Source organism: Hoplias malabaricus, chromosome 7 (assembly GCF_029633855.1).
Source record: "Hoplias malabaricus isolate fHopMal1 chromosome 7, fHopMal1.hap1, whole genome shotgun sequence".
NCBI lineage: Eukaryota > Metazoa > Chordata > Actinopteri > Characiformes > Erythrinidae > Hoplias > Hoplias malabaricus.
The window spans coordinates 21,684,617-21,712,275 of record NC_089806.1 but is presented as its reverse complement, the minus strand read 5'-3'; the positions used below and the strand labels follow the sequence as shown (position 1 = coordinate 21,712,275).

General features: G+C 38.5%; 1 protein-coding gene across 3 annotated transcripts; it reads left to right on the top strand.

The window, feature by feature from the left end:
- The first annotated feature begins 3,996 nt into the window (after positions 1-3,996).
- sirt5 (sirtuin 5) lies at positions 3,997-13,840 on the top strand. Of its 3 annotated transcripts, none has more exons than XM_066677350.1 (10): positions 3,997-4,185; positions 6,903-7,028; positions 7,158-7,291; positions 8,228-8,299; positions 8,653-8,806; positions 10,613-10,700; positions 10,791-10,844; positions 11,972-12,095; positions 12,878-12,993; positions 13,645-13,840. In XM_066677350.1, the coding sequence occupies exons 2-10, from the start codon at positions 6,929-6,931 to the stop codon at positions 13,715-13,717; spliced, it is 915 nt and encodes a 304-aa protein (XP_066533447.1). In that variant the 5' UTR covers positions 3,997-4,185; positions 6,903-6,928; the 3' UTR covers positions 13,718-13,840. The 3 variants fall into 3 exon arrangements, with proteins under 3 accessions (XP_066533447.1, XP_066533448.1, XP_066533449.1); XM_066677351.1 differs by lacking the exon at positions 3,997-4,185 and adding an exon at positions 4,235-4,359; XM_066677352.1 differs by lacking the exon at positions 3,997-4,185 and adding an exon at positions 4,385-4,517.
- Positions 13,841-27,659: the final 13,819 nt, after the last annotated feature.

Below are 27,659 nucleotides of genomic sequence, written 5' to 3'. Positions count from 1 at the left end.
ACAACGTTACATCCAAACGTTCTTTAAATTTGCAAGGAAGGAGTTACGAATCTGAATTTTTAATATTTTAATTATATTTATCTGAATTTTTTATATTTTCATTATTTTATATGAATTTGCAACTGAAGTTTTGAGATTAAAAATAAATTTGATTCATGAATTCAAATCCCAATCCCAAGTTTCTGTTTTACATTACATGAAAACAGGCGAGCTCTCCAGCCAGTGATTTACTGCGGTTAAGCCAGCCTCCAGCCGCCGTTTGAGAAAACACGGTTAAACTAGCCGCACGTCAGATTTTAGTGCGCGTATACTAGTGACAAACCGGTAATACTCAATGCGCGTGAAGACCTGAGCTTATGCCCTTAATTTTAAAGAAAGTAACAGCATTTAACCGGTTTATATATTGGTCATTTCTAGTAAGTAGTCCAAACAATCAACAGATATCAGTTCAGGGTTTACTACACTATGTATCTATGAAGTATGAAGTGATTTTACTGTATAGTTTTTATGTAAATTACATACAAAATCCCTATAATTGTCCATTGTTTTTAATGTTAACTCAAGTTTACTGCTTTATAAAATGGTTATTTTGAATAAGTAGTCCACACAACCAATATATATCAATTCAGTGTTTGCCATACTATGTACCTATGACATATGAAGTGATTTTACTGTATAGTTTGTATGTAAATGACATTCAAAGTCCCCATAATTGTCCATTGTTTTTTAACATGAGTCAAGTTCACTGCTTTATAATATAGTCATTTCTAATAAGTAGTCCACACAACCAACAGATATAGGTTCAGAGTGTACCACACTATGTACCTATGAAATATGAAGTGATTCTACTGTATAGTTTTTGAGTAAATGATATTCAAAATCACAATAATTCTCCATTGTTTTTAATGACGACTCAAGTTTACTGCTTTATAATATGGTCATTTCTAATAAGTAGTCCATACAATCAACAGATATCAGTTCTGTGTTTGCCATACTATGTCCCTTTAAAATATGAAGTGATTTTACTGTATACTTTTTGAGTAAATGACATTCAAAATCACAATTAATCTCCATTGTTTTTAATGATGACTCAAGTTTACTGCTTTATAATATGGTTATTTTTAATAAGTAGTCCACACAACCAACAGATATCAGTTCAGTGTGTACCACACTATGTACCTATAAAATATGAAGTGATTTTACATTTGTCCAGGTCTAACACTGTGTTCGACCACTCTGAGAAAGCTGTTGACCTGTGGTCAATGTATGTGATCTGAAGTTTAGAATTAATGGCTCTGAATTATTGTTTTTATTCTGGATATATTTCACCACATCACACCACAAAACAAACAAACAAACAAACAAAAAACCACAAAAACATAAGCATGGATAAAATTAATTATTTAAGCTATGCCCTGTGAAGGACTGGCGCCCCCTCCAGGGTGTGTTCCTGCCTTGTGCTCAGTGATTGGTGTAGGCTCCGCGCAGGCACCCTGGACTGGGTAAGTGGTGACAGACAATGAATGAATAAATTAATGAATAATTAAGCTATTGAATATTTCAATTTTATGAAATGCAATATAATATATTTAAAATATACAAAATTCAGATAAATATGATGAAATGATTCAAAATTCAGATTCAAATACATTTAGCTATCTCCATATGCATGGATGTTATTTTTTATCAGTTGTGGACAGTAACAAAGTAAATGTAATTCGTAAATGTAAATACTTTTTTTTTACTCCACTACATTATGAAAATCTGCTGTTCCTTTTGGTTTATGTGTGAATAAAACTGTAACGTGTCTGAACAAATCTCCGTGCTCCACACAGCTCTCTGTCTGACATACAGCGGCACTGTTGCTAGGAGACAAACGAACACAGTGAAAATGTTCCTCCGCCTAAAAAAATAATACCAAAAGCAGACTTTTTTTTATCAACTGTAGGGTGAATTTAAGACTACGTAAACACTGTCAGTTCTTAGAACTGTTATGAATTTACAGAACGATTTGTACAGTTTAGTACTTGGCTGTATTTGAGTCATCAGTGACTACTATTGATTCATATATGCTTTATGGATCTGTAGATGCCACTAATCACTAACAAAGGGGAGATTCATTTGGAGACTTATAAAACAAACTATGTGAAGTGAGGTCAAAACCAGAAGAAATATTCCAAAACCCAAAGAAATTTTCCAAAACGCAAAAATCAGTGAAGAGAGATAAACAAGCTCAAAAGACTCAAAAACGAGTATCAGGCAAAAAGTCATGAAAACAAAGCTGTGTCCTGTTTAAGAAACAGGTGATTCAGAATTGCAGAAATAGCTCAAACTATACGCCACTATTTAGACAAAACAGAGAGCTAAAAGGAACAATATGTAAATACAGCTTCAAAATCATTGTGATGATTCACTGACCTGTAATAGGGAGAATAGAGCCTCTGTCATCGCTACACTTGGCTCAGCACTGCAGAAACCGCACGGTGTAAGTTTTGAAGCAGGGTAGGAAACCATCCCTTCCTACCTACCAATTTCAGTACGTTCATTCATTCATTATCTGTAACCGCTTATCCAGTTCAGGGCTGCGGTGGGTCCAAAGCCTACCTATTGGGCGCAAAGCGGGAATAAACCCTGGAGGGGGCGCCAGTCCTTCAAGGGCAACACACACACACACACAGTCACTCACACATTCGGACACTTTTGAGTTGCCAATCCACCTACCAACGTGTGTTTTTGGATCGTGGGAGGAAACCGGAGCACCCGGAACAAACCCACATGGACACGGGGAGAACACACCAAACTCCATACAGACAGTCACTCAAACCCACAACCTCCAGGTCCCACCGTGCCACCCAGTACAGTGCTGTGAAATTTAATTGCACTAGGATGAGCCCCAGCAACAGAAAACCCAAATCTTAGTGTTCCTAAATTAGTAAAACCCTATGTCCTGGTGCAGAAAACACACTAATGGCCAATTTTTGCTTTTGCATTGACTCAATGCAGAGCCTATGCCGTAGCCTGCACAGGTGTCCTATGCCATTGTGAAAGTTTATATTTGTGTGTTAACGTCGGTCTGCAAAACTTTAAAGTGCATTATTTAAGGAGTGTAGTGTAGAGAAGATAATATTTCTTGACTTCTTGACTTGAATCTTGTTCGTCTGACTGCAGACCAATCGCAGTCATTGGATGAACACATTTATTGTGAGCTGTTGCTGCAAGCAATAGTCTCAATACCTACGGAGTCCCCGAAGGGACATGTGGAAAAAATAAAAATAAAACGAAAGGACATGTGGGGGAATTTTTTTTCATGATACATTAGAATTTTTTTAAGTACATGTGGGGATTTTTTAAAATTATTTTCGTACATTATATTTTTTCCCCTTACCTTAATTATTTCGGGATCTCCAGATAATTTATTTGAGGGGGAAAAAATTGAGCAATAAAGGGGACACTTTACCAGCGCTTAAGACCAGTTTGCAACCTGCTTGCAACTATCCAAATGGAAATTGACCATTATATAGCACTTTATTTTGAACTTGGCCTGAAATACAAAGACATCATTTCTGAGCTCACTAACACATTGTTATAATAAATATCAGAGCCCCATCTGAAACATGTTTTAAAACGCAACAGACTGTTTCGGAGGAAGGGTTATACAGATATAGCTGAGGTACTAATCTTTATTCAAGAGCAGCTACAGCTTTCTGGACAACTGAATGGCTATAGGTGGATGCATGCAAAGTGCTTAGAGAATAACCTGCAAGTCAAAAAAGAAGACGTCCAGATAATTCTGAAGGCGCTAGACCCAAGACGGGTAGAGCTTAGAACCGCAAGGCGTCTTCATCGAGGCAACTACTTCTCGCACATGTATTAAACATTTTTAATGTATCATGAAAAAAATCCCCCACATGTCCTTTTTTTCCCCCACATGTCCCTTCGGGGGCTCCGTAGATTTTAGCCTGAACCAGATTGCGGGAACTGCTGCGCTGTAGCGGAGCTGTGTTGGGACAGTGGCGTGTACTCTCCACTAGAGGCTCCACATTTTAAATGCGCCTGTTTAAAACTTGTCTGGCTCTGTTGTGTTTACATCGGCGGCAGGGAAAGCTGAAATAAGAAATAGCTGTTTCCACTTGGACCACACGGACATGGTTTACACACAAAGGATTAAATGATGGAGGGAAGATGGTAAGACCTGACAATATCCTGCACATTTTTTACAAACTGCTTCACATGAATTTTATGTAGCGACTCTGTGGGCTGATAATGTGTTACTGTCAATGTCGAATCAGCCAGTTTTGTAGAAGTTGCTAGCTAAGTCACTTTATATTAATCACTGACATGGGAAACAGTATTTACAAGGTAAATAGCCCTTAACTTATATTTATTTACAAAGGGAATTTGCTTGCGTTAATGTCTGAACTGCAACATTTAGCTACGGTGTAACGTTAATACTGAAAGGTACTCTGGTTATAGTCAGAAAGTGAAACAAGGGTCAGGGCATTTCTGTTTCTTTCAAGGTAAGATACCGAACATCAACAAGGTTAGCTTGAACCACTATATACCCAGTACAGACTCTCACACACGTACCCAAATCAGAATGATCACTTTTGAGTCATACATTTGACAATAATTGGAGGCAGTATTTTTATCACTACGTAGTGCACGTAGGTAAAATTGAGCCATTTGAGATTCAGCCTCCATCTCCGCAAGTACTTTATCTTACTGCAGCTCTGAAAGCCAAGTGCCCATAACTGAAGGTATTGATTTTCGTAATCAGAGAGGCAAGATCACACAGCTCATACCCATACAGTTAAAGGATAAGCACCACCTAATGGACCTCCATGAATATTTCACATTATTTTAGTTACTGACATTTATAAGTATGAATTAAAATGAAATAGCATGTTTAATTTGCTTTAAAACTGACATTTTTTTTTAAATTGACGGAAAAACCCGAGCTCACTACGGAAATTCTTGAACGCGACCGTGTGACGTCACTGGTGGACAACCGCTGAACAACGCCGCTGTAAAACACCGTTATTACTGACTGTTATGGCAGTATGTAGCTAGATAAATAACCAACACTACTCATGGCAATAGCCTAGCAATAAGCTAAACTCGCTAAATTTAGAGGTACAATAAACACAAGTTAGGAAGTCAAATTCCACTATATTTATTGTTTGACACTTTCATATAGCTGGTGCTTAGGTGTGTTTCAGCTGCCTGAGACTGAACTATAGATAGCTTTTATTTATTTATTTATTTAGTTAGTACTTGTTCAAATGATATTTGGAATGCATTGACACTTCAGATTTATTTATTTTTCTCCACGAAAGACAATGGCCCTGTTTATTATAATAATGTGCCTTTCATTAAGGATGCTTTGTATGTGACAAGAAATGTCTCTACTGAATTAAAATACTTATTATAGATTCGAATATCTCCTTCATTCACACTACACACTTCCTTAAAATTAGTCACTCCATTCCACGTTGTTTGAGCAAAGGCAAATAATTAATTTATAATTTGTTTAATCAAGATGTGTAATACAAACTTAACCAATAAAAATACTGAAATAATAAAAGTAGATTTGCCAAGTTTGACAGGTTCTTCTTAGCTGGATTATGTGATGTTAACATGTGGCTCTTTGATAACAAAAAGATCCATTCACATTACAAGGAACAAGGAAGGAAAATGTAGTAAGGTAATTCTTTAAAAAGTTCAGTGTAATTTCAGATTCTGAGTCAGTTCAGTTTGTGATGACAGAATAAAATTGAATTTATCAGAAGCTTAAAAAAAAAGAAACTGAACACACAGTCAGACCACTCCCACTTTACTGTGATATGCCAGGCTCTTTGACAGCTTATTGTAGACCATATATTGCACAGTAAATAATATACCCTTAGAAGAGGTCAATTTAATTTAAAAAACAGTGTTTTTTGTTTTGATAGTGTTGTGCATCAATCTGTAATTAGCCTAATGGAAACATCAACTAGAGGTTTATACTGTTTTTCTATGGCAAAAATGAATAGCATTTTGCTGCTGTAGCATCCTTTGGTAAGCCAGAATGTTCCTACCCTGAATGTTTGTCTCATATACATTCTCTCCAATTTCACTGTAATTTCTGAATTTTGTAGTCTCAGTTGCAGATGCTCCATCCATTTATGGATTGAGAATCTGATACCTACATTGCTTTAATCTTATCTCACTGTCAGGATTCTGCCCAATGCATTCTGATTGGCTTTCTATACAACCGTGTAAAAACACTTCAATCAATTATTGTGTACTGGTCCAACATTAATCAAAGATTGCCTCCTTCTACACATCATGACAAAATAGCAGATTTGTGATTTCTGTCCTTTTGCATGTCAGTCAGTATTTTTCCTTTGGTAGTAGGTAGTTATTGGCCATGTTTCAGGCAAAAGGTGACAGATTCTTTCCAGAGAGTCTGGAAGTATGAGGATATGAAATATGTAGTTGAAAGGAAGTGATGCTAAACACTGAAATGACATGAAATGACAGTAAGTTTAAAAATAAACAGAAACACTTATCAACATCTGTTTCTCAAAAAACACTCCTGACTAATCTTGTGGGCTGGCATGGGGAATTCTGGGTTAGATTTAAACATTTATAATGTCCATTCAATGATGTCTGTGGTTTTCAAGTTTTAATGTAAAAACATTTGTAGTTTTGTGTGGGGAAATATATATGACTTTTTTTTTTTTTTTTTAAAAACACCTGGTACCTAGGCTTTCTAATGTTTGTGGGTCTGCAATTTCAGAAAAATCCAACTCCTGATGTGTTCTTACATTTTAAGATGGGAATCTTTTTCTGGTAGTTTACAAGTGACTTTTGGAATGTGTTTTAATGTCTTATGGGATTTTTTGTGTTTGTATTTGTAGCTGTGAGGTGTGAGTCTTGACCACTAATGATTGTGCAGAGAGTGACGTGCTGGGCACTTACATCTTACCGTTGTGCTCGTGTCCCAATCACCTGGAGGGTAGCTAAGATGACCAGGCCAAGTTCAAGTAGGACATCAGATATGTGAATCAGCATAGTTTAATGCAAAATTTTCTTCTTAGTAATTACAGTCAATAGGTTGTCAACATCTGACTGGAAAGTATTACTGATAATTTATGTATGTGATATTTGAGCAGATCTGGCACAGTTCCGTGAGGAATTTGCTAAGGCTAAGCACATAGCGATAATTACTGGAGCTGGAGTGAGTGCAGAAAGCGGTGTACCGACTTTCAGAGGAGCTGGAGGCTACTGGAGGAAATGGCAGGCACAGGTAACACCTGCACTTAATATTACGTTTTCACAGTTATATATACACATGCACTAGAATAATTCTATAATGCATGTGTATGTATGTATATATATATATATATATATATATATATATATTATCTCTCCATGGATTAGGAACTGCCTTTTATCTACATTCTACATCCACCATACTAGAGCCCTTTATAGTACTACAGTTAAAGACATTAGTCCACCTATTTTTTTATACTTTCTTGTCCCCATTTCACCCTGCTTTTCAATGCTCAGGACCTCTACCAGACCACCACAGAGCAGGTGTGATTAGGTTGGTAGATCGTTCTTAGCACAGCAGTAACACTGACTCTGGTGGTGTGTAGTGTGTATGGTGCTGATACGAGTGGATCAGACACAGCAGTGCTGCTTGAGTTTTTAAACACTGTGTCCACTCACTGTTCAGTCAGTTAAACACACCTACCTTATTGGTCCACCTTGTAGATGTCAAGTCAGAGACAGTAGCTCATCTGTTGCTGCACTGTTTATGTTGGTTGCCCTCTAGTCTTTCATCAGTGAACACAAGATACTGCCCTCAGGATGCTGTTGGCTGGATATTTTTGGTTGGTGGACTATTCTCAATCCATTAGTGACACTGAAGGCTTTAAAAACCTTTTGCTGCTGTGACCACTCATATTAGCACAATAGTCATTAACACACACAACCACGTAAGTGTTTATGCAGAGCTGAGAATGATCTACCACCCATATCATACCTGCTATGTCATGGTCTTGACCATCGAAGAAGAAGGTGACATGGTGTTAAGAAAGAATGCAGAGAAACAGGTGGATTACTGTCTGTAATTGTAGAACTACAAAGTGCTTCTGCATGGTGGAACTGACAACATGGACGTATGTCTGTTTTTTATATGATTTATGTACTTGCTCTCACACTTTAAATATCTTTGTAGGATCTGGCAACCCCTCATGCCTTCTCTCGTGACCCTTCTTTGGTGTGGGAATTCTATCACTATAGACGAGAGGTAATGTCATTATATTTTGGCAGTTTATATTATTACCTGTGGCATGCATGTAATGCATTGTTATAATGTACTAAAATAATTGCGTTCGAAATTCTTAATATTAGGAGGACAACTTTTTAATATTATCAAATGTTATAATGGCTACCAAATATTACTTTAAAAACTTGGCAATAATCTGTACTGATGGAATTGTTTCTTCTTCAGTGTAATCCTTAACAGTAGTGTCAGTGTCTTTAGTTATTAACGGCACTATGGCATAACACAGTCCATAACACTTCAACAGCAGTTGTTCTGACACAAGCTACAAAAGTTTAGATATTATTTAATATGTAAATACACTTTTTTTGTCACAGGTAATGCGTAGTAAGGAGCCAAATGCAGCTCACCTGGCAATAGCTGAATGCGAGGCTCGTCTGGGCAAGCAGGGGCGTTCTGTCGTGGTCATCACCCAGAATATTGATGAGCTGCATCATAGAGCTGGCTCCAAACACATAATGGAGATCCATGGTGAGATGTCCACATCTAATTAAATTAGTGCCCAGTGTATCCAGCTTCACTGCAGTTGGTTGGTTTGTGACTGATACTTTCCTCCTGTTCCAATACTCTCACTTGCACCTATGCGCCCCACGCTTGCAAGTGTATAAGGCTTTTAGGGTGTCCCAATTCTTTAATTTTCCTCAAAAAGGGTGCTCATGACCACCCCTATGCACATTGGCTGTGCCCTTCTTGTAAGTCCACATCAGTTGCCCTTGAGCCTGTGACATTCCTTGCAGAAGCTGTCTCAGAAAATAGACAATAATTAACCCTTTAAGTGTATCTAGAATCTTTTTTTTATCTTTCTTGAAACTCACCCCATAAAAAAAAATGCTTTTTTAAAACTGAGCCCTCTGAAGAGTATGCACTAGCTCTCTGGTGTTGTTGCTTTTTTAATTCAGAGATTTCATGTAAAGTTACATAGAAAAGATGTGCAGATGAACTTGTCAGGAAGGCATTAACTGTGGTGGCCCTCTGAGTCACATCACAACAACATTTACAAAGCAAACAAAAACTCAAAACACAACAGCAGTAAGGAGAACACACATGCATTTCAAAAACGCTGCATTGTAGCTCACACCGGAAATACCCATGGCCGCAAGGGTCACTGTATATGTTGATTTGTTGTGATTGAACCAAAAGCCTTAGTAAAGCAAGAAATGCACTGAAGTCAAAGAAGGAGAGAAGCAGGGGATAGAAGTTCATATACCAGCTTACTGTGTCTCTAATCAGGTCTCTAAGGACGAACTTCTATCCACCGCTTCTCTACTTCTTTTTTGACTTCAATCACAACATATCAACATATACAGTGCCCCTTGCGATGGTGCCGGAGCCTACCCGGAATCACTGGGCACAAGGTGGGGACACACTCTGGAGGGGGTGCCAGTCCTTCACAGGGTGACACACACTAACACATTCACACACTCACTCACACCTACGGACACTTTTGAGTCGCCAGTCCACCTACTAACGTGTGTTTTTGGACTGTGGGAGGAAACTGGAGCACCCGGAGGAAACCCATGTGGACACGGGGAGAACACACCAACTCCTCACAGACAGTCACCCAGAGCTGGACTTGAACACACAACCTCCAGGTCCTGGAGCTGTGTGACTGCGACACTACCTGCTGCACCACCGTGCCACCCTACTTCTAAATTTTATTTTCTATTTGATGCTTAACAGGGACATCTACAATTGTGGGGAAACCCAGTTTATGTTCCGAAGCGTTGCGTCTTTTAAGGTGGAATGGTATGTTTGAGAAGAAAAATGACTTGAACATGTTCACTGTTTGAATTACCACAGAAACTCATTTGTAATTGTTTTGTAGCACTTTCAGTAATGCAGGCAGCTGTCTCTAACTTAATTAATCCGAAACAGCAAAAAACAATAAAAAAAATATCGCACACTTTTGAAGCAGGAATAGAGCAATATCTTCATCTTGGTTCGTGTTTTTGAATGTTTGGTATTCTCTCTGTTTTCTAAATGAACGACAGGTGCCTTTTCTGTGCCATGAGCAAAGTGAGAGAGAGAAATTCTAGCTTAATGGGACAGACACCTTTTTTTACTCGTTTACTCACACCAAGGCTTCGTACACATTTACCCCGGTTTCCAACACTGAAGAGTTAGCAAATGGTGAGGAAACATCTGAATTTTATAAAAAGTGTTGTTCCTTTAAATTTGTGAACCACACCTTTAAATGCCACTACTTTAACAGGTCTCTTGGTTTGCTACTGATTTTAAACTGTCTCTTTGGTGTTTTTTTTTTCCCTCTTCTTCTAGGCAGTCTGTTTAAAACCCGGTGTATGAGCTGTGGTGAAGTCAAGGCCAACCATAAGAGCCCTATTTGCCCTGCTTTGGAAGGGAAAGGGTAAATATGGCACAAGCACAGCTGTGGCAGATAACCCATGAACTCGCAAGTATTATTTACACTTCTGTTATTGTTGTTTTCCCCTCTTAGAGCGCCTGATCCCCAAGCCAAAGATGCAAGAATTCCCGTGGAGGATCTTCCCAGGTGTGTATGTGTATAGAGAAACATGAACTACTTCAGAAATAAATGTCTTTATGAGTAGTTTAATCCACTTTTATGCTATAATGTTTTCAACTCTCTTAGGAAGGCTTTACACTAAATGTTGGAATATTTCTCTGATGATTTGATGGTGTTCAACCAAAAGAACTTTAGTGAGGTCAGGTACTAATGTTGGTGAGTTTTGGATCACAAAAGCCAATTCATCTCCTTCCAGCAGTGTTGAATGGTGCTCCAATAATCAGGAAAACAGTTGCAGTTTTAAAGACATGATTCCATGAATGTCTAGCAGTCCTGGCTTGTGTTGTTGAGCTGTTAAGACTCATGCTTGTCATGAAATTTAGCGTAGTTGACTACTCGTATTTCTTCTGATGCTAATAACATTGATATGACACAGACAAGCAATGTTCTAACGGCTGCTCCATTAGGTGGCAGCAGATACATGTAAATGTGATGTCCTCAAACATTAATATGAATCCTCTGAGAACTGCAGTGACTGAATTACTGGATTCCATTTATACCATATTGTCCTCTTCAGCATTTAAACTGCTGTCTCAGAAGTACAGCCCTCATAGAGGCCTCCACATTCTATGTGTCAAAATGTTGGTAGAAACCTTGTATAATTTATGAACTCAGCTACTTTAAGGTGCACTGTAATGTTCATAGTTATTTTATATTAGGTGCAGTTAAAGGTCAATTGGGGCACTCCAGTGCAGCTGCACTTGAGCTTATGGTTACCTTACCAGTGCCACATTTAATCTAGAGTGGTATAAAACCTTTTCTGGCACTGAAATATTAACAAGAGGAACTGTTTTCACTGCAATGATGGCACTCAGTGAAATACTTTGGAATTATATGAAGTGCCTTTTCCAAAGTGAAACATCCAATATCAGTACCTGACCTCACTAATGTATTTGTAGCTAAGGCTATCAAATCTTTATTTTAATGTTCCAACAACTAGTAAAAAATGCCTTTAAAAATTCAAAGCGCAGAAATGAGAGCCACAATTTGAATGTTCTTGGTCTCACAAAAAAACATTAGACAAGTGGGTGTCTTTGCATTTTTGGCCATATTGAATGTAAAACTGTAGTGTGTGTGTGTCTGTGTGTATCTAGATGCGATAGGCAGGGTTGTCATGGTCTTTTGAGGCCCCATGTTGTGTGGTTTGGAGAGACACTGGACCCTGATATTCTGACCAGTGTGGAAGAGGAACTGGAAAAATGTGACCTCTGCTTAATTGTGAGTGTCCGTAAGTTCTCTAAAAATTATAAGTGATTTATGATCCAAATAAATAAATAATAACTTTCTCCAGAAGTGGGTTTGCAAATGTGTAGCTTGTGAGCCAAATGTAGCCTGTGAGCATGTATAGCTTGCAGCTGATGTCACAGCATAAAGTGGCAGCCATATTGGGGATATATTCATTACTCAAACACTCAACTCAAATAATTAATGTGCATCACACAAATAAAATTCATTATGGGGTCAGTTGAATTTTCTTACATTTGAATTGGATGTTTGTTTTCTCAGGTCTCAGTAATGGGCAAAATCTCACTTTATTTATTAGTGTAGGGCAGTGCCAAAATGTGCAGTTCCACACAGGCATTATGTAATATCTGTCAGTGTACTATAGCTCATAACACCGGATATAAAGTTCCATGTTTAATATCCATGATTACGTTTGAGTTTCATTATTTTTTTATCTTTGGGAGTATCACTGGGGCTTAATGGTAATCAATGTGTAATTATTCTTGCATTCTCAGTTAAATTTGATCTGGTTTTAAGTGACAAGGCTTTGTAGATTGCATGGCATTCCACTTGAACAGATTTTGGTAGTGCTTAATGATGATCTGTCTTTTAAGGGGCTGATGAGATTTCACTAGAATGTGAGAAGGGTCAGTGGAGAAATCATTACCAATCCTGGTTTAGGTCTTTTCTCAGTGCTGTTGACACTGTGGACATCTTAATAGCACACACATTTTTTGTCCTAAAGTGAGCATGTATATTTGTTGTCTCATCTCCAGGTGGGAACCTCCTCGATCGTTTACCCAGCAGCCATGTTTGCTCCTCAGGTGGCAGCTAGAGGAGTGCCTGTGGCCGAATTTAACACAGAGTGCACACCTGCCACCATGCGATTTATGTGAGTCAGACACACACACACACACACACACACACACACACACACACACACACACACACCACTGTCATCCTGCACATTATCCATGTCTCTCTCACAAACACCATTGCTGAGTTTTTAGTGAGTCATACATTTCCCTGCTTTCTAAAAATATGAAATTCTTGCATGTGAGACCAGCTTATTTCTGAGAATGTTTTTCAGGACATAGAAATTTTCCCATTTGTAAGATTTTGTGTATGTATGCATGTGTGTGTTTGTGTGTGGCTACTGTCCAAATTAACAAAATACATTACTCAGAAAAAAGGGTTTAAATTGTGTTCACATAGATGAGTGAATAAAATGATAAAATAAAACAGCTTTTTTTTTCTTTTTACAAAATAAACAATCATTTTAAATTGAAAAATTCTCTCTAGAAGATATGTAGTTAATTTCACTTCATGTAAAACTCTGTAATTAGACCAGAGTACACTGGTACACTGAGTAGTGCCTCTTTTGGAATGAGTGAGTGAATGTGAGCGAGTTATGGATAGTCTGATCCATAAGTTGCTTCACATCCTAAAATATAGTACCTGCTGTATGATGTGTTATCAGATAATAATTCTTGTGACTTCCCTGCAGTGTACAGGATTTAAACATGTTTATTCTCTTCATCAGGTATCATTTTGAAGGTCCTTGTGGCACCATGCTGCCGCCTGCACTTGAACGCCATGAGAGTGAGCCCATCTAACAACCCACACACACCACGCTCCTGCCCCACACAGGACACTTTATAAAGGACGGCACCTGTCCAGTCTGCGGTTCACTTGCTGACCTTATGTTCTTATAGACACATCTTGCAAAGGATTTGGACAAAAATAAATGTCCTATTTGCCTTTTAGTTTGTCTGGTTTTCAGTGTGTCTTGTCTATGATATGTGTTTGCGTGCTTTGACAGAAAGATAAATAGATTTTTAAATAATTATTGCAATCAGTCAAACAGATAGAGCTACATATGATTTTATTATTTTAACTGAAATCATGTGCAATGTTGTTTTATATTTTACATTTGGGAAATTTTATGCAAAAACGTACCCCTTGTAAACTGCCCAGAGAAGTTATAGTCCACTCAAATGCAACTAAAACACAGATGTTCTGTGATATCACAATGACTGAAAAACACAAAAAACCTAGACCATGGTGTATTATATAATATTTGTGAAGTGCAGAACACTCCTGATGTGATCAGGGCAAGGAAGGGGAATTCAGAGGGACTTGGGCAGGAGATTTGGGCAGCTTCTGCTGGTGAAGACTGAATCCGGACCCCCCCCCTTGCCAGGCAAAGTCAATGATGGAATGGAGGATGTAGGGGTGGTGGAGGGGTCCGAATTTCATCACGAGAATGTGAGGGGAGAGGAGTGGTTATATAGGGTGCGTGCAAGGGTGAAGGGGAGGAGCCCAGGCATGGTCTTTCCCCAAACTTTAGCCATTTCATAACTCCATTTGTGATACTAGTCTGAAAAAGTGCAATTAGAAATTTTTTCTATAATCATCCAGCCGTAGTGTGTGTGGTTGAATTACTGTTAAAATGGTTAGCTCTCTCCTCATTTTCTCTCTTTCTCTTTCTCTCTCTCTCTCTCTCTCTCTCTCTCTCTCTCTCTCTCTCTCTCTCTGTGTGTGTGGAGGGGGGCGTTGTATACCCTGTGGCATGGGGTCACCTTGATTTTTGTCTTATCTGAAGCCAAATTCCATGGTCCAACTGCGAGTCCCCTCCTTTCTCCATGGTGAACTGTCACAGTTTATAGAGAGATGCAAGAGAAAGGCACTATTGTGTTTGACACATTCTGCTATGAGTGGAGCCCCCACCTGCTCTCTCCCCCCACCCCACCCACACACACACACACACACGACATATTAACCCGCTGAAATATTGACTGGTTCCATACTGAAACTGTATATGTTGGAAAGTTGGGAGAAATATTGTATGGATTCCATAAGTGGTACATTATCAATTAATGGCTGACAGACCCAAATACCCAAGTAAAAGGGATCTGTTTGGGGAAGGGCTTATTTAAATGAGGTATGTTATTGGAAACATATCAGTTCTGTGAAGATTATTTTTAGCATCAGACAGCAATGAATTATCTAATATATTGTAACATTACCCTAGAAGCCACTAAACACAATAATAAATCAAACTTTACTTTGCAGTATGAATGCATAGGCAGCATATAAAAGGAACACTGTTAATGGAAGGAAGTGTTACTTTTTGATTTTGCAGGAGGTGTAGTAAATGATAGAGATATGATTGTAAATGGGCATCGTATAGGTGTGTGTGTGTGTGTTGGTCTCCTGGTGAGACTGTGGCTCATTAGCTTCTGAGGTGATGAGCGAGGTGTTTCAGAGGCAACTCTACTCTGCGCCAAAAATAACGCACACCATTTCCTGTCCATTAAACCATGATTTCACACCAATCTGAGCTTAACGGCACACACAAACACGCACACACTCACACAATATGAATCTGGTCTGACACACAAAGGCCCAAAATCCTTTGAGACACACAACACCAGGCTTACACACACACTCTCCTTTAAATGTCGATTTCACACCAATCTGAGCAGCACTTCAGCCTGGGCTTGCTGAGGAAGGGGAGTTGAGCAGGGAGGGGGAGGGTCACAGGATAGTGATCACAGAGTGGGGTTTTTGCATGGTATGTCCTTCCTGACATGCACATACACATGCAGACAAGTGGCACTGCCTCTGTGTGTATGAAAAGAAAACAGAGAAAGTACTTGGACCTCCTTCAGTACTGCAAGTATTTATGAAAATCAGTTCTTGTTCTGGTTATGCCTAATGAGTGCTCTCATCAAGAATTTGAATCATGTAACCTTTCCAAGAGGAGTGATGGGGCATATGTGTTGTAAAAAATTACTTTTTTAAATGCACTATATTATCAAAACCTTTTTCCTACCTCTCCAGTACTTTTGAAGTCAATAGTACATTGCTCTCAAAAAAATTCAGTTCCACTGCCCCATAGGCCAACACTGGAGCACCACATTCTTCTAACTATGTTTTTCTGTGGAGATTGTACAGACTTTGTATGCACAATTGAATGTTTGCATCAGCAATGGGTGGACCTTAAAGTAATGGAAATCAATTATTAGAACAGGTGTCTACAATAGTTTGATTTTTATTGTGTATTATGTCCAAGGTTCAATGCTAAATTAAGAGTTCTTCCTAGAGTCTGTATATAAGGGTTGGTTAGTACACTTGACCATCTAACTATGGCTTGACTTGGATCTGTGTTTCATATACATCATGGCCAAAAGCTCATGTTCATCCTAAAGTTCTTTTGATTTGTTGGTCTAGGGGTATGATTCTCGCTTAGGGTGCGAGAGGTCCCGGGTTCAAATCCCGGATGAGCCCTGTTTCTCTGACCTGTGTTTGCAAATCAGGCGGCACGGTGGCGCAGCAGGTAGCGTCGCAGTAACACAGCTCCAGGGGCCTGGAGGTTGTGGGTTCGATTCCCGCTCCGGGTGACTGTCTGTGAGGAGTTGGTGTGTTCTCCGCGTGGGTTTCCTCTGGGTGCTCCGGTTTCCTCCCACAGTCCAAAAACAGGTAGGTGGATTGGCGACTTAAAAGTGTCCGTAGGTGTGAGTGTGTGAGTGAATGTGTGTGTGTCTATGTTGCCCTGTGAAGGACTGGCGCCCACCTATTCCCACCTTGCGCCCAATGATTCCAGGTAGGCTCTGGACCCACCGCGACCCTGAATTGGATAAGCGGTTACAGATAATGAATGAATTGCAGCAGTAATGGCTTTGGTCTTTACACTTGACTTTGTTACATATGAGAGTGTGAATAAATACAGCCACAAGAATCAGAAACACTACACCAACTCATTGCATAAGTATTACATGGTGCTCCATCACTCCAGGGAACACAGTTCTACTGCTCTAATGGAGCCTTTATAACCTTCCAGCAGATGCTTGCCATTGAGCATGGTGTCCTTAAGCTTATGTGCAGCTGCTACAGAACATCCCATTTAAAGTCAGGCCTTTCTATTACAGATTATACAAGCTGTGTGTGCACAACTGAACATGCGTGTCAGCAGTGTATGCATCTTAGAGTGGGGGAAATCAAACTTTAAGACATATATTGTTGTATTTGATAGGAATATGTACGGTTGGCTCTTTAATATGGGGTGTGAATTTATAGACCTGTGTGTGTTTGTTTCTCATACACACATATGTGAGTGTGCGTGTATCTATCTGTTTCCCGGAGCTGCGTGTGCAGATTAAGAGATTTATAAATAGAGAGAAAGCTTTGCTTAGAGACTCAAATCTCAGAGCCATGCAGGGATTATTGCATTTTAACCCAAAACCCAATCTGACTGACACACACACACACACACACTCTCTCTCATGCCTCTAGCAACACAAGCTTGTCTATTCACACTGAAAATAATTTTCTGTTGGTCTACACATGTTCTCAAACTCCTCAAGAAACAAACCTTGATCATTCCCCGTTTGAAATTGTGAGTTTTTTCTGTCCACTTTTCAAAATCTCTTTATCTCTTTTGACGTTTCCTGCATTTCCCCCTTATTTTATCTGATTATCACTCTCCTTATCTTAGTACTAAAACGAAGCAAGCATGAAATCAGGAAGCAAACATAGAAAAAAATAGCTTAACTACAACTTTATTATCGCTGTCACGCCTCCAAGGTCCTTGATTCTAACTCAGGCAGTAATTAACATTAATAAAACAGGGAAGTGTGAACCTTATAGCTGGCATAAATTTCCTTTTGACATACAACGCATTACAGGAGTGCAAAACAGTTATTTTATGACTGACACTTTGCCTTACATAGTGTTTAGAGAGTCATTTGGGATTCTGCGTTGTCTTCACTGCAGTGTGGAAATGTCTCCCACTGATCACTCACATTTTTCAGACAAGGAGAACTACTTGAAGTCGCAAATAAAACATTATTTTCCAAAGATCTGTTATACTCTCAGAGCACAAGGACTTCAGAATCAGATTTTTTACCCTGCAAATGGGGAAAATATGAGACAAAAGAAAAATGTGGCCCTGTGTCTGTAGTCTCTTACATGCTAATCTTGCATTGCCAGATTCTCACTTAACATGGCCAAAACCGGCTAACTACTGCAGGAAAAGAGATCTGACTGATGTGAAAACGGACCTGCTATTTTGGCATGCCGTGTGGAGGCAGTCTTTCATGGACCAGTACCAAAGCCAGTACAAAATGATATACAGAAGTGCATATACGTGGAGGTAGACTGGCAGTCAAAATGCAACTGGCAGAATCCTGACAGTGAGGCTAGATTAAAACACTGAATGTACTATACACTCTGTCAAATTGTGGCCAGAGCGCCTGTGGCTTAGTCTGATAAGAAAGAAAACATGAAGGATATGAATCATAACATGATTACTGAAGCTAGAGTCTATGACAGAAATGCTTATATGGCTAACAGAATATAACTTTTATTATCTTCATTATTGAACACTGGGGGATATATTACCCCAGACGCAAAGAGACAAGGGTTGTGAAACCCTCTGCAGCACTAGGAGAGCTGTGTCTGATAGATCTAAAGGATTGAGAACAGAGGAGTCAAGGCAGTTGTCCCAAGAACACACACATTGACTGTTAAGAAGTTTTTTCTTTTTATAAAGTTCCTATATTCGAGATACTTTTTTTTGGACAGCCTTGATATTATAATCACCACATACCTGCATTGGGTTACATATTGTGTGCCACAAAAACTGCTGAACCACTGGTTGACTGAGTTGGTCTTTGGTGGAATACTGAGGGGGAGCCTGCTATCCATTCCTGTTCAGTGAGGGCCCTTTGTTATAATCAGTCTGAGATGTTAAAATATATCAAATAATACAGGCTCTGCAAGAGTTGCACTCAACAGTGCTTCATGTATTCATCGTCATCATCATCATCTTTTCCGCTTGTCCATTTCAGAGTCGCGGTGGTGTATTATTGTGATTAATTGTTTATTTTACTGTGTCACTAGAGACATTTCATGCCATTTTAAATTGTTTACATTGGAGAGATTGGATTTAAAAAAGTTAAATTCAAATGCTATATAATTTGTTATTTGTGTATTCATAAGTATTTTTATTCATGTAGCTTGTTTTCCAGCCCAATATGTTCATTGCTAGTTCTGCTCATTAGCTTGCACTCCCCCAATTACACACAGTGCTAGCAACCTGGATGGGTGAGGGCAAACACATGATTCCTCTGAGACATGTGAACCTGCTTTTTTTCTGCTCACATAAGACCGCTGCACAGCTCAACACTCATTGAGAAGAATTCTGTCTGCCCAGATCAGTTACGCCAGCTGGCTAGCATTGTGTTTGTGATGAGGAGAGAAGGTAGGCTATCTTATCCATCCAGAGAGCATGGCCAATTGTGCTCTCCTGGACCCCTTGGCTGGGATGGCTAAGCCATCTCTTGGGATCAAACAACAACTAGGCAGCAATTTCTGTTTTAAATACAAATTAAAAAAAACATATGTTAGCCTAATTAGCTGATAATTTATGTTTATTTCACATGGCATTCTGTGGGGTTAGGCATACAAACATGTAAGTAAAAGTTTTGTTTTTTTGTGGGCCGTCATGTTTGAGAACTTCTGGTGTACCTGATACTCTCCTTAGCTTTATCTCCTTTGTTCTCCTCATTGCTCTCTCTATCTCCGTCTCTCTCTCTCTCTCCCCACTCCTGTCTCTTTGTTCTGGTCTGGTGGAGAGTGGTGCTATGGCCTAGAGGTCCATTTCTCTGCCAGGCAGACAGACCCTCATTTAGTCTAGCAGCTAACATTTAGCCAATTATGGTAATACCCCTCATCAGTTCAACTTGCCCTGCAGGAACGAAGCAATGGAGTTAGCATGTGGTGCTACTGAACCCTCAGCAGAGTGGTGCCAGCAACAACAGCCATTACTCACTTAGTACTAGTTAATGTTTTTATAAGAGCACACTGTAGTTACTAATACTGTGCTAATTCTGTAAGTCTTAGTGCCTTGACTTTTGAAAGTGCATATTTATTCTAAAGGAAATTTTTGTCTTATAAGGTTTAGCCTTAAAAGAAATTTCTGCTTTTATGCAACATAATTAAATGGATTGAGTGAACATGTGAGTGTATGTATTGCCCTGTGAAGGACTGGCGGCCCCTCCAGAGTGTATTCCCGCCTTGCGCCAATGACTCGAGGTAGTCTATGGATCCACCACGGCCCTGAACTGGATAAGCGGTTACAGATAATGAATGAATGAATTAAATGGATGAAAGTGATTCAGTGTGGTTTAATATAAAATTGTTTCATGTAGAGAATTTAAATTCCTCAAATTTTACATAAATGTGGTAATAAGATCCAGGTTACACAACAGAATTTCAGAATTTCATTATAAACTCACTAACCAAGAAACCCCCTGTACAGTTACCATTGTGCAAACATATTTTTGAGGTGGTCGTAAAATGTAATGTAAAATTACATTGTAAAATGTAATTTTACATTTTAGCATTTTTGTAGTTTGTCCCTGTGACAGGCAAAAAAAAATCTTTTTCTCAAAGAGGTGCAAAAGCAGTATGCATTTGTTTATCTCTGCTTGTAAATTAAATATTGTATTGTAATATGATGGAGATAAGGGCTCCTGATTTTTATTTATATATGTTAGTGTATAATGCAGCCACGGTGCTTTGGTCTGGTCCTAATTCATATATGAGGAGACCATGGGTAGCCTTGAGACCTGGCTTCATGCAATCACTGTAGCTAATCATTGTGCTTGGTGAAATAATTTCCACAATTGTCTAGATCACCACTTCATATTCTTTAAAGTTTGTGCTAAGTTTACTTGTCACCCTATTAAGGAGGATGTTGCTCTTTAAGGGAACTGCTCCAAATCTTGGGGATGTTCACTTCCATCCAACATCATTCATTCATTCATTCATTATCTGTAACCGCTTATCCAATTCAGGGTCGCGGTGGGTCCAGAGCCTACCTGGAATCATTGGGTGAAGGCGAAACATAAGACAAGTTGAAACTAATGTTTCTGGATTACTGACAGTAATGTTTATTCTGATGAAACTCATATCCACTCATGTCTTTACCTATTAGCAATTAGTTAAAAATAATAATTTATGAGCAAATATGAGCAGATTAAAATTGTGATTACCAGCAGTTAACTACAGGGACTGATGTGATTTTTTATTTTTTTTTTTGTAGTTTGAATACAAAATATTTTATAAAATTTTCACTAGATATACACATTTCGTAAATAATTTTAAAATAATGTTAATGATAAAACAATGGTGAGATAATAATAGTAAAAATCTTTGGGGATTATTTTGCATCATAACCCCTATGTACCTAAAAATCTTAGAAGCTTCAACTTCAACTGTAATTACACAATGTGTCAGGCCTCAGATGGCTTCTTGATCATAATTTCATGTAACAACTTTACGGATTATTTGGGTGTCTGTCTCTTATCACCAACACTGAAGAATTCTGATGGAGTTTCTTTAGAACAGAGCATTTCACACCAAACAAATCTGTATGATGTCATTTTAAAAAGACAAAAAAAAAAAAAAAACACTTTTACCTGTCATCAGCAGAAGGAAATGATTTATCATATCAGATAAATGTGATTCAAGTCATAAACAGTGTGATAATTATCCTGTGAGTTGTTGGAGCAAGGAAACTGACAAATTAGAGTTCTGAGGCTTGTAACAAACCAGGAACAGTTTATTCCTCCCACTCTACAACACTTTTAATCCCAAATCCCAAAGCAGACAGGTTTTTACTTGCCTGTTGGCATCAGAGAAATCTTAGAATCTAATTAATTTCCACTTCTTTAGGGATTACATTCTCTCTTGCTCCTCATTATTGTTCATACTTGTAAGGGCAGTAATGGGCAAAAAAAGACAAGAAGGCAATCTGTGATGAACTGATCTTTCAGTGTCTTAATTCATTCTCTCTCAGAGTCCAGCACTGTTTAATGATTATTCTCAGATGCACCTGATTCATCTTGTCAGTTAATTATCTCATCTAGTCTTGGACTCAAGTCTGGTCCTGATGATTTACATTTCTGGAAATGTAAGTTCCAGCTCTCAAAGGGGGCATTTACATTTGTAATTTGGTTTCCTTGATTTAGACTAAAGCAGAAATGTGTGCTGAATTTGTAATGAATTACAAAAGTAGCTCCAGAGACATTATGGAGGACAAATGTCTATACAAGTCATACACTGTATGTCTAACACTTGTCATCACTCATTCTACATTCTGCAGTGAGTTTTCAGCCAGGATTTTGGAATGCAGGACCTGACCTTCATAATTCTATTTTGGGTGAATGTAAAAATACTCAGAGATGTTTCCCAGACGTGTTGAGGCTATTTCTGCAGGGGGACACACTACCTACCAATTCTCTTCATTATAGAAAAAATGTTGAATGAGCAGTTATCCAGAAAGCTCTGGCCACATAATGAATCTAAGCAGGGACCATTTTGTCTTCCACGGGATGTGGTATTGGGAAAATTCTATTCATTGCCCATTGGGAAATCTGGAGCTATGGGCATAATGGAGACCACAGAACTTCAGAGGCCTGTTGCTAATCAAGATGTGAAAGAATTCTACAGAGTAGGGCATATGAGTCTGTAATGTATTGAGAAGCCTTGCTCACCAGTTATTTAGACATCATATTTACAATCTGTTTTCCTATATTTTACTGATCAAAAGTGAAATTACCTGAAGCTGTAAATGATGCTGGGCAATATAAAAGAAAAGTCAATATTGGCAAGGTTACGTCAGTTAGAATTTCTGAATGTTGATTAATTCAACATTTGACATGTCAACTCTAGTTATAAATATTGCTATCTGAAAGAACTGAAATGGATGAGGGAACAACCTTTGACAGATAGGCTGACTAGTCACTTGGTGGCTCTGTAATGTGTGTTGCAGATGCTGTTGGCTACAGCTGCATGGAGTGGTGGATAGGTCAGAGATAAGCCTCAGGCCTGTTAGCACTGAATGCTAATAGATTCTAACACCAGAGCAAACACTCCTGCTAATGCTGTTGCTTACAAGCAAATTTGCTGCTTATTTACTGAGGCAAAAGATGGTGCTGTTAGCATCTGTGTAATTAATATATGCTGAAGATTTTGAGTGGGTGAGAGTGTGCCTTCCCTGTGTTTTGCTGTGTGCTTTACTTGGATGATGAAAGAAAGCTAATGGCCTGTGTTTAAGGGCTGAAACGTCCAAAGGGAGTGAAGATAAAAAGCTAAAGCTAGTTGCTTCATCTCCTGCTCTTCTTAAGCTGCTCCACTGAGACCCATTTGTGTGTGTGTATGTACATGCCTAAAGTGCAGAATTATAGGTCTCTGATGTTTACAGTAGGGATTAGTTGGACTCTGCTTACAGGGCTACAAGTGCCTTCTAACGCAAATTGACACTCAATGTGAGAAAGTGGACCAGAGTGCTACAGCTCCAAGCAAGCTCAACTAATTCTGAGCTTTAAGAATTGTACAGGCTTTCCCTGCCAGTCATTTCCTGTCTGCTTCAGTCATGTTCAGACACCAGTTAACAAGTGGTCAAACCAGGCTTTCTCAAGCAAGGCTGGAGCTAATGTTTTTTTCCATGTTTGCTTCATTTAGTATTTATATATCAAGTGAACCAACAGAATCAGGTCAGGTCAGATGTCTGTCCAAATGCCCATGATGGAAAACAAATCCAGATATAGAAACACTCCTACACTGCAGCCTACTTTAAAGACTTGTGTGAAGTCATCAATTTATGTTGACCTTCAGCTTTGGTTTTTTATTTGGGTAAATAAAAGGCAAACATTCCTCTGCTGTGGTGAAGAGGATTTGCAGAGTAGAGGCTTTCCCATTTCCCTAGCAGACATTTCTTGTCAGTTTCAATCATATCCAGACATCAGTTAGCAAGTTGTCAAAGCAGGCTTTCCCAAGCAGGTCTCATGCTAACACAGAAGATGGAGCCAGCACAGAGCAAACAGAAATATGAAAAATAAATAAATAAATAAATATTGCATAGTATACTACTTATGTATCTAACTGAGAATGGGTCAGTCTACCACTGCTGGAGGAAATGGGTAAACTGTTGCTTTGCAATGTATTTGTTAAACATGTTCTGTTATTCAAATTTGTCAAATCTCTGTTAGTCCCAAATACAGCCTGTTAATATAGTCCCTCACTTTATATATCGTCACTGTCCAGTGAAAAACATATATCTTCATTTTTGTTGATCTTTAGTTTCTACATCTTCTGAATACAGCTGTCCTTCAAATTGTATGAAAATGTCATAATGAATGGACCAATAGAAATGCTCAAATGTATTTGATGGTATCTGGTTGTAATAATATATGTGTTAATGAGGTCAAGTACTAATGTTAAACCATTACTTCTGGATCATAAATGATACTCCAAATCATCCCCAAAGTACTGAATGTCTTTCCATCACTCCAGAGAACAAGATTCCACTGCTGTACCTCTACAGACCAGTGCTGGGTGACTTTATACTTGTCTGGCCAATGCTTGGCACTAGGGGCAGTTGGCGTTAAAGCCATTGTCCACTCTTTTCATATTATACCTTGATGTGTATAAGTGATACAGAGAGAATGGCTTTTGTCTATTGAGAAAAGTTTTTCCACAGATTCCTTCCATTGTATCTGAGTTGGGCATGAATAAATTTGGCTAAATTCAGGTCTGCCACAAATCTAATTAGAGTTAGCAATATGTTTATGTCACTTACATTGATTACAACAATGCCTTCCAGCCAATTTCAGCCTTTAAAGACCAACCGGCTTTAGAGTTTATCAGGGTGACGGTTGTAATGCATTGAATTTAGATTGTATTTCAATGACTACGAGATCAATGTGCTGCCAGAAACATGCCTATGTCAAACTTTCTGCAGTTTAACACACCCTTGCAGCTATGAGCAGGCAGCAGACAGGGGTATTTAGATCCTGTTAAATATTGTTAACCTGCATTGCTTTAAAACATATATTGTTTATAACTGGTTAAATGCTTATTATGTTGCATGTCTTCAATATTAACATACATTTTGATATTCTTTAAAACAACTGGACATTTGAGCTCATGTTTGACTACACTACAGCTTCCCATTTCATTTCATAATTTTCTATTGTAAACCATTAAGAAGAGCAAAGATCACCAAACTCCCTAATAATATCCTTCATTAATGAAGACATATTGGATCAGCAAATGTCCACAAACTTTTGGCCATGTGGTGAATTTCCTGCACAAATGAAGTGCCAATCTATCTGAGCATCGATGCCATGAACTGATTTCCTATTAATATAGTCCTCTTCATGCCCTCCCAAGGGTGCACTAATGGGAGCGATTACTCTGGGAAATCCTATTATAGACAGACCTATGATTGAATGTTATAGCAATATCATGCAATATTCTGTTTAGTGAGCTACCTGCTATTTTGTATAAAAGGCTTGAATTGACTGCACAGGCAAGTAGGTATCTAGTGTTTGCTTCAGGGCGAGATAGACTTGCATTTCTTAGCATCCTGGATTTTTACTCTAACCCACAGAGCTAAATTAGTGTTACTTTGTTAGACTTTGTTGGAGAATGTAGGTTTTAGAAAGGAAAAAAATTAGTCATAGGGCAAAAGGCCCACTGGGGTAAATTACCAACCCAGTTTACGTCTAGCCTTAACATCCAATCATAGTGATATGATTATTTTGATTAGAGCAGTGGTCCTCAAACTATGGCACACATACCACTGGTTGTATATGAAGCAGCAGTAGGTGGTTTGCCAGATGACCTCGAAAAATGTACTTTAATTAGGGATTAGTTAATAACTGAAATTCTAACGTATATTACATAATGCTTAAAGGGATCTCATTAAAATTTGTTTGTGTTATAACAATACAACATGGCGTACGCATACACCATAGTTCATTATCTACGTCTGTAAGGGAAGGTGGCGAGGGAAGATAGGACAGGTGTTCCCCCGTGGTTTTTCACAGAGGGAGGGAACATTTACTGGACGTAAACAATGTCTAGAGACAGATGTGAACATTTTGGACTTTATTACAAAAAGGGCAAACTGGAATCAATAAAAGCAAGCCAAGATTTACCCCAAGAAAAACTCCGGAGCCCAGAAGGACAAAATCAAGGACCAAAAAAGAGAATTCTGTACACATGAAGAAGAAAGCACTGCTGAAGGACAACATGGCCTAAAAAACACATCTTCAGCCTAAAACCTGTGTCGTCACTGCAGCATTTAAGGTGGAACGGTAAAGTTGAACAATCTAACATCCTCATGTGAGTGATTTACTGAAGGCCATAAAGTGTTTTTAAAATGCTAGATAAGTACTTATAATGCCTTCTCTGGTTTGTGCAGGTGGTACCTTAATGAGGATGCAGTACATGTGACAAATATGTGAGACAGGCAGAGGACAGGTAAAACTTAACAAATGTTTGAAATCATATTTCAAGATTCTTCCAGGCATGGATATTGTAAATCTATTATAATATTTAACATAATAGGTAAGAAGGATATATAAATGTTTTGATACTACCCCCCCCCAAACTACTGCTTTTATCCCGTTTAGGATAAAAATCAACTCTATATCTATATAGATATATTAATTTTCATATGTAAAGGGAGTATAAATGAGCTTTCACAGATTATCTATACTCTGAGCTCCATACTAGCTTCCCATACCAAGACCAGCACAGAGCTCAGAGTAGTTTGTCACAGCGGTTAAATCACCGTCTCTCTGTGCTTCTAGTGTTAAAGGGAACATTGACAACTGGCAATTGCTGCTCTTTTGTTTGTTTACCTTCAGAATCTCTGCGACATGTCTGAATGGAAAAAAATGACTGTTGTTTGTATGTTGCTGAAGTTTATCTTGTCAATATCATAATTTGAATTAACACAAACTCATTTTTAACTCAGTTTAAAGCTGTGTAGTTTTTTTTGTAAGCACTTAAGTTCTATTTGGTATCAGTCCCACCTTATTTGAAACAGTAAAAATAAGTCAATATTACCACCCTGCGGAGTAGGTATGAAGCAATTCTCAAATTTGTTCATGATATTGAATGTTTGGAGGTCTCTTAACTCTCTAAAGAACTCCAGATGCAGTTTCTCAGGAGACTCTTTGATTTCTTAACTGTTTACTGGCACTGGGGCATCGTAAACACATCAGACTGGTTTGACAGCACGCTGAAATCGCCTTTATATATTTTACGAAACAGGGCTCAGTTATCTTTCTTATGAGGCTACTTTTGGCATTATTCACCAGGTTTTTGTTTAAATGTTTTTTCCACCTTAAAAAGCTGACTGATGCTTTAGATAACTTTTGGTGGTCCAGCAGAACTGGGGTTGCCTTGTTGCACTTGATTTTATGACAACACACAACCTGCTGTTAAATGCCTGCCTACTATTATGGAGTGTGAATTATTGCTCATTGCATGCAGGGGTGGAAGATCAGATCCAAGGGAGGTTTGTCTAATATTTAATCATTGTAACATTGTTAAAGGAATGTTGTTCCAGAAGTTGATGCTCATCACGTACATTCATCTCACCCAAGATACTAAAATAATTGAATAAAGCCTTGAGTCAGCATTATTTTAAGATACGCTATGAATTGCGACAATTTTCCGTTTGCTTTTGTA